The 8,152-nt window shown below is 40.6% G+C and overlaps 1 protein-coding gene across 3 annotated transcripts in view; it reads left to right on the top strand.

Moving 5' to 3' along the window:
- LOC117444950 (glypican-5-like) overlaps nucleotides 1-6,945 on the top strand; it is a 120,970-nt gene extending 114,025 nt beyond the window's left edge. For all 3 annotated transcript variants that reach the window (XM_034080336.2, XM_034080335.2, XM_034080334.2), the window contains 2 exons: nucleotides 4,841-4,947; nucleotides 5,039-6,945. In XM_034080336.2, the coding sequence (XP_033936227.1) occupies nucleotides 4,841-4,947; nucleotides 5,039-5,134 (203 nt within the window). In that variant the 3' untranslated portion in view covers nucleotides 5,135-6,945. The remainder of the gene's footprint in view (nucleotides 1-4,840; nucleotides 4,948-5,038) is intronic.
- Nucleotides 6,946-8,152: the final 1,207 nt, after the last annotated feature.

Raw genomic sequence — 8,152 nt, 5'->3', positions numbered from 1 at the left:
ATGTTTTTTGACACACACACACAGTGTTTATAGACACACACAGTCACTTTGTCTTCTGTAATTAGAAAGCCTCTGTGTTGTCAGTTGGGTTTTGTTTCAGACGGCAGACTGGAGGAATGCATGACAGAGAATTAGAGATAGTTTGGGATGCTTGTTACAGACCAGGCTGGGTTGTTAAAGCCTGAGTATTGTAATGGATTAAAGCACTACAGGTACAGATGGTGTTTTTGGATAATCGGAGAGAGAGAGATGCAGTTTTCAGCCAGTCTGTTTCCTGTGGGTCACCATAGCTCTGATTTATTGCCCTGCTTCAACTGCTTTCAGCTCTTACCCCAGGGTCACCCCAGGGTGAATGCTTCACTTGACTCCAATTCCATGTTTACGTTATTATTTTGGAAATATGTCTTAATAACAAGTCAACGGTGAAGAGGACACATTTATTTGGTTGGATAGGAGGGGATGATTGTATCACTGTCACTCTCCTCCTGCGCCTTTACAATACATGGTAACCATTGTTGTCCTTTGTAAACTGTCACTTCAGCTCCTCTGAGCAGGGACGTGCACAGGTACGGGCTAATGTTGCCCGGGCAACGGCCCCTTTGGCCTTTTTGGCTGACCTGCCCCTCTGGAGAGAGAGTTTGTTCGAGAGTTTGTTTTTCTTTTTCTGTTGTGGCCGAATCAACATGATGAGCCCACAATTAGTATTGTAGCGTCTCGCTGCGGGAAACACGCTTTGTCAGCGCTGTCATCTGCCGGTGCGTTAAGACCACCTCAGTGTCGGATTTTGGAAACTTGATTTTGAGTTGTCTCATAGCAGTTAGGGTATAAGGGACAAACCAGGGGACTTTACTTCCTCTTGATATTGTCAGTTATTTACAAAAAAACACCTAAATATAGCCTACTTGTTGTTGTTGTTATTGTGCTTCTGTCTTTCTGTGTCTTTTCATCTATAAACTCCCTCAACGGGGCCGCTCGCTCTCTTTTCTTGATCGCCCTCTCACGGGTGAACAGTTCAATGTCCCGCTTCATTGTAGGATATCAGCCATGTCTCTACCACTTTAGTTTGACCATCTCCGTTATTAAGTTATGGAATACTAAATAAATAAGTAATTAGATACCTTACCGTTACTGCGCTCATAAAGAATGATAAGAATAAGAATAATGCGTATTGAACTGGTTTCATTAATTAGTGAGTTTATTTAAGGTAATTAGTTAGAGGCCCTATTTTATCAGTATGTCTGGACTGCACAGCATTTACAATGATCAAACTACATTAGAACAGAATTGTCCCCATGTTGTCTTTAATAGTTACTAACAATAGATATTTTAATGAGATATGGACCGCAAAACAAAAAATGGCCCTGGTTTTGATTTTTAAAATCAAGTCACCGAATGCAAGTATCACCTTAACTTATTTTGTTACTGTTCAATTTAGTTGATAGTCAGTTTAGAGCAATAGCCCCTCCAAATGTCTGTGCACGTCCCTGCCTCTGAGGATGCAAACTGTGAATGAATGGAAGTGTAAGCTCTTCATACACTGCACGTCAGAGGATGAAACTCTTGGCTGATCCGACTGACCAAGAGTCTGCAATTTACCAACAGGTTACTCCAAATGTCACTCCTGCATTCTGATTATCACACATACATACACACACACACACACACACACACACACACACACACACACACACACACACACACACACACACACACACACACACACACACACACACACACACACACACACACACACACACACACACACACACACACACACACACACACACACACACACACACACACACACACACACACACACACACACAAACACACTCATTACTCATTATAGTAAAGGTTAAACTACCCCATGAGTATGACCACGGACATTGTTCATCACTCATCTCTGGCTGTGTGTGTGTGTGCGTGTGTGTGTGTGTGTGTGTGTGTGTGTGTGTGTGTGTGTGTGTGTGTGTGTGTGTGTGTGTGTGTTGGTGTGCACGTAGTGGTAGCCAATCTGCCACATGTGACATGTACTAGATTGTTGCTAAGAGACAAACATACCGAAGGGCATGTAGGAGGAGACTGCGTGTTGCCATCCGCTTTCAGAACACACACAGACAAACACGAGCATGCATATGCACAAACAAGGCAGCCAATCAAAGTTGGTGTGCCACTGATTGAGTGTTATAATGCACCTTATTCTACGGTAGTGCATTCATAATCAATAAAAGGATTTGCGTCTGAGAAGCTGTCATGAATTGGATGAACCATCTGTCTACCAGAGCTCAAATATTTGTTTCCATTGAGAAGCTCTCAGTACCATTCTTTACCCTTCTTTCGTGGAAGTTACTCTGCAGTGATGATATGACTGATGCTATTGCAGAATCTATGCGAACCTGTTTAGAAGCTGCCATTGTTGCCTCTGTGTATCAAACACACCAACCCTGTTGCTGCCAGTAGCACCTAAAAAAGCACTGACTGGTGTGAAGCCTGTCCAGATTGATTTTTGTATGATCTTTTGAACCTGTGATTCTAGTGTGATATTGCGAGAATCCAGCTGCATTGTAAGGTAGTGTCAGTCAGTGGTGTAGGAAGTGTTCAAGGTGCTCACTGAAGCACATAAAAGGCCTACATCAAAACTGTACTTCAGACAGTCATGCCTCTAAAGTATGATATTAAAAACATAAATCCAATCCCATTGTCTTTTGTCAAGGTACGCAGGGCGATGCTAATGAAGACACATGTTCCATCCCTGCAGCACTCCATACCTTCACATATCAAGGAGCTAATTGTAACGCAAATGCCACCTTATTTACCTTCACATGTGAGTGTTTTTTGTATTGCCCATGCTCTTAATTAAATGTAATCTCTTTCTTGACATGTTAGGCATTTGCTGATGTTCCTTTTGGTCTAATTGAAGGAACGAAACAAATTAACATGCCCTTTATTTATCCCAGCTTTCTCCCTGTAAGAGCGTTAGGCATATTTCCTAATTAGTAATAGCTATGGTGATGAAAGTAACAAATATTGGGCTAAACTGAAACATGAATTCATCATACTACAATTGTTTTCGTGGAAAAAGCATTAAAAATATGATGCGGTTATGATCCCTAAACGGGGTTCAAACCAGATGTGACACAAGGTTTTGACTTCTGATGGGAACAGATGGACACAGAACAGACCACACACACACACACACACACACACACACACACACACACACACACACACACACACACACACACACACACACACACACACACACACACACACACACACACACACACACACACACACACACACACACACACACACACACACACACACACACACACACACACACACACACACACACACACACACACAGACACACACACACACACCCACACACCCACACCCACACACATTTCCAAAGCCATGAGCCCCGGGTCCCATATTGCACCATGCAGCTATTTGTCACGACAGCACACAATAATAGACGGATTTCTAATTGGTAAACATTCCGCTGTGAGTAAATCATCTGAATCGTTATCACAGACAGACCAAAACAAAAACACATCATGTGTCTTTGAAACAGATTTGAATTCACAGGAGAGTGTCTGTGTTATGGTTTTCTAACATTGTGTGTGTGTGTGTGTGTGTGTGTGTGTGTGTGTGTGTGTGTGTGTGTGTGTGTGTGTGTGTGTGTGTGTGTGTGTGTGTGTGTGTGTGTGTATTTATATGGGTGTTTTCCTGCTTTCTTCGTGTATGTTGTATATTGTGATATAATAGTTTTCTTAGTGTGAGAACATTAACGACTCACCTCATTCCTCAGCAACTGAAAGAGGCTCTTTGTCTATTGTACTGAAGGACAATGTGTATTGTAAGAGACAGAATCAGATTTCTGGCCGTGTGTGTGTGTGTGTGTGTGTGTGTGTGTGTGTGTGTGTGTGTGTGTGTGTGTGTGTGTGTGCGGGTGTGTGTGTGTGTGGGGGGGGGTGTGTATGCATGTGTGTGTTTGTGTGCGTGTGTGTGTGTGGGGGGGGGGGGGTGCGAATGTGTGTGTGCATTTAGCTGGCAGCACAGTCTGTCTCCCTGCTGTCCTAATCCACTCATTTACCTGAGTTCCTCCCTTATTACTGAAGTTCTGCCAAAACACACACACACACACACACACACACACACACACACACACACACACACACACACACACACACACACACACACACACACACACACACACACACACACACACACACACACATACACACACTAATGGATAGACAAGTGGTAAAGCAGCTGGCGAAGTCAAGCCGTTTGCTTATTAAATGAAGCAACATTTCACACATCTGTGTGTGTGTGGGGAGGGGGTGTCTGTGCAGTTGTTTGATTGTCTGTGTGTGTAAGGTAACTGCATTCACATTTGTGCGAAGCTGTGGATGGGTGGGGTGGTATCCATACATCTTTCTTGCCTAAACAACAACAAAAAACAGCCATAAATAATGCAAGAATTTGTGCAACCATGAGATCAAAGATAGAACCAGAAATGACTTCCACAAATCTGGACTGGTAATTTATGGACATGTTTCTTTATGGAAACTAGATTCATCAAATTGATTGCAAAGGCTTGAACTTTGGGTTGATTTAAATCTTTTCAGACTTTATCAAACATACATTAAAGGGGAAGAAAAAGGTAAACCATGTCAAAGCCTTACATGGATAACTCCTGGATCACTATGTCTAGTCTAGTTCATAAATAACACACCGCAGTTTTGTATTATTGATAACATCTAGTCTGAAGTCTGTTCGAATGAATACAGTTATACAGCTATACTTAATGTATGTATTTGCCTCTGCTCAGGTGAAGAGACAGGTGATACATACAGCGGTCAGAGTCCAGCGACAAAGGGCCTGGCTCCTCCTCCTCCTCGTCGCCCCGTCCCCCCCAAACATCTCCCACCTCCTCAGGTAAGTCATGGCCGCTCCTCCTTCCACATCCATTCTCTCCTTTTCTTAATTCCTCTATTTGCCTTCTAATACGATTTTAAATCTTCGTCAGGTGGCAGTTCGAGGCTCGGCCCACACGTTGTCTGTTACACCTTTGACCCTGTCGACCCTTCTGCTCCTGCTGCTGTCACCGTGGGAACACCGCTGATGTCAGAGGGACTGTCTGACAGAGACAAAAAGACTGAAAGACAACCACACGTGTTTGGTGGTGAAGATGAGTATTTGGAGTTTCTGTAAGCAGGAAGCACTCTGAATGTTTTGTTATGTGGCAGGTGCACAGTATGCAGTTTAATGTTACCTGTACTGACCTCTACATGTGTTTGTTTATGTGTATTTAACTTTGATAGGATAGATTGCACACCACTACTGACTTTTTTTGAAGAGAGATGTAAATACAAATATATATATATTATATATTTATATAAAGGATTTCTATAGATAACGATGGCTCTATGTGTAAATAGAGATTAATATAGAACAGAAGTGATTGACTTGGATGTAATGGGGTGTTTTGTTTAGTCTGACATTTACATTATGTAGCCCCCAGAAACACTTAGATCTATGACAGCTATGATTCAAGTTGAGGCCTCCACTGTGGCAGCAAGGTGCTTACAGTGAAGACACACACATTATAAGAGTACTCAGCACTCCATGAGCAAAACAACCAATTATGTGACACTTCAGACCATTGACAGATGGCCATGAGCATAATGAAGAAGTTGACAGTTTGGCTTGTACGTCTCTGCAGACTGAAGCCCATCCGGCACTGTTTTCTTTCACACCAACATGCTCTATTGTTCATGCAAGCTGGGCAAGTATGCTGCAGAGTTGAACTGTTTAACACAATTGTATTTCCTCCACAAATGACTTTTTAATGACTTCTCCCAGGAAACTGTGTCCTTAGGTAGTTTATCGTGTATAAACATATAATGCCTTTTATTGTGTTGCATGCGTAATCTGAGTTAAGGCTATGTTCTTCTCAAGATGCATAGTCTGCAAAACGGTAAATGCACTACAGGGAGGCATATAAAAGCTTATATTTCAACTTTAAATCAACTTTTAGGCCGTCACAGTCTTTAGGAGCTCTCCTAAATATGGAAGTTATCTAAACAAAACAAAAAAACAATGAAATAGAATATATGGCCCTAATTTAAGATCCAGAAGACACAAACCTTAGTCTAAACAATGAATATTTTGACATCTTGTTTTCACGTACACAGACTCCTGTCCTATTGATTTCAAATACAGCTTGTCTCCAAATGTATTAATGACTACTGTAATAGTTATAGAGTATTTAGGGCACCCAACAACATACTATATATGTTGATTTATTTCTCAGTTTGACACATGTTAACAGTCTGTCTCTGTATCCAGCGGAGACGAGAGATAAGAGTATCAAGTAAGTGATCAGAATACAGCTCAGCTAAGATCAAAATGATTTAAATGTAATTCATGGTAATTAGGACCATCAAGTGCTCCCGGCTCTCTGTTGAGTTTCAAACTGCACACAACATCAGGACAGACAACTAGAATACTGATTAAAACGTTCGAAATGGAACAAATAAACCAGCAGGAAGACACTGTGTGCCAACTTGTGAATAACTTTTACGTTCAATATTTTCCCGTGTAGTCTTAAGAAACAGGCGTAAATGTGTCTACCGTCATCACCTTTCTCATGAAGGAATGTGCCCGACAGTTGAGACGACTAAAGGAATAACATCAAGAGCCTACATGCATGACCTATCTGGGCACTGAGCCCAAACACCATGTAAGTTAGCGGGATGCTTTTACACCATAAAGTGTGCCATTATTTGATTACTATTTAAACATTGTAACCCAAATTAGATTTAGGAGATGAGATTTTGGATGTGAGCCAACCACTTCACCTTTGACAGCTCTTGCTATACAGTACATCCTACATAAACTAAACACCAACACACACACACACACACACACACACACACACACACACACACACACACACACACACACACACACACACACACACACACACACACACACACACACACACACACACACACACACACACACACACACACACACACACACACACACACACACACACACACACACACACACACACACACACACACACACACACACACACACACACACACACACACACACACACACCAATGCACATACAGATAAGTACATTTGAAATGCTTTTCACAGCCTGGTATAAGACAAGAGTGGGATATGACAGAAATGTTGGGGTTTCAAAAAGGGAATTCATATGCTTATACATTTAGCAAAACGGGAAATAATACGCATTTACATCTTGAAATGAAATCATCTGGAAAGTGAAGCTGAACATTATAATTTGTTGTTACAATTTGTCCCTATGTGGCTACAAACTGTGAATTGTAAGTTGAATTGTTGAGAAAACTGTCATGAATAGAAATGAAAGAAAGTGTGAATCTTGTTAGTGTATATTTGTAAATGAGACTGAGCAATGTTTTTCATATCAAGCATAGAAGTGACTTTCTGTTGTTCCTCTTATACTGTGTTGTTATAATGGTTGCCATGTGTCATGGAAGGAACTTTAATGTGTCACAGCAATTATCTTTTGGTACTTTTTCAAGGTTCAACATCTCGTTTTGTGTAGAATTATAATGTTGTTGTATATAGGATTACCATAATGCAATAACAAGTTACAGTTGCTATAGTAGTATGGTTTCTCTCCCCCTATAAACTAAATCAGTGACTCCTGTGTGATAAGTGAATAGACATTCTGTAATACACTGTGTCCTTCTATTCTTTTTTGTCAATAATATCTTCAGCCTAATATCCTAATAATAAACCGTTTTCAAATACACATTGTATTTTGTCTTTTATTTCTGGCAATAGTCCCAGTGTGAGATGCATTTTGGAGCCATAAGGAGACAAGATGCAGTAGCAAACATTATTTTTAAATAATAATAATAATAATAATACTATTAATAATAATAATAATAATAATATATGGATCATTTTAATGTTATTGAATTTTTTTTAAAGTTTGTTGGTTCTGTCTACACATGGCTCCCTGCATAATACATTTTTTGAAATGGTTTAAATTCAAATTATAAACTGTAATTTGGGCAATTCCATACAGATGATATGCTTGTTGGAATTGCCATCTATTTTAACACAAAATAGAGAC

Source organism: Pseudochaenichthys georgianus, chromosome 4 (genome assembly GCF_902827115.2).
Source record: "Pseudochaenichthys georgianus chromosome 4, fPseGeo1.2, whole genome shotgun sequence".
Lineage (NCBI taxonomy): Eukaryota > Metazoa > Chordata > Actinopteri > Perciformes > Channichthyidae > Pseudochaenichthys > Pseudochaenichthys georgianus.
This window is presented reverse-complemented; position numbering and strand designations above follow the sequence as displayed.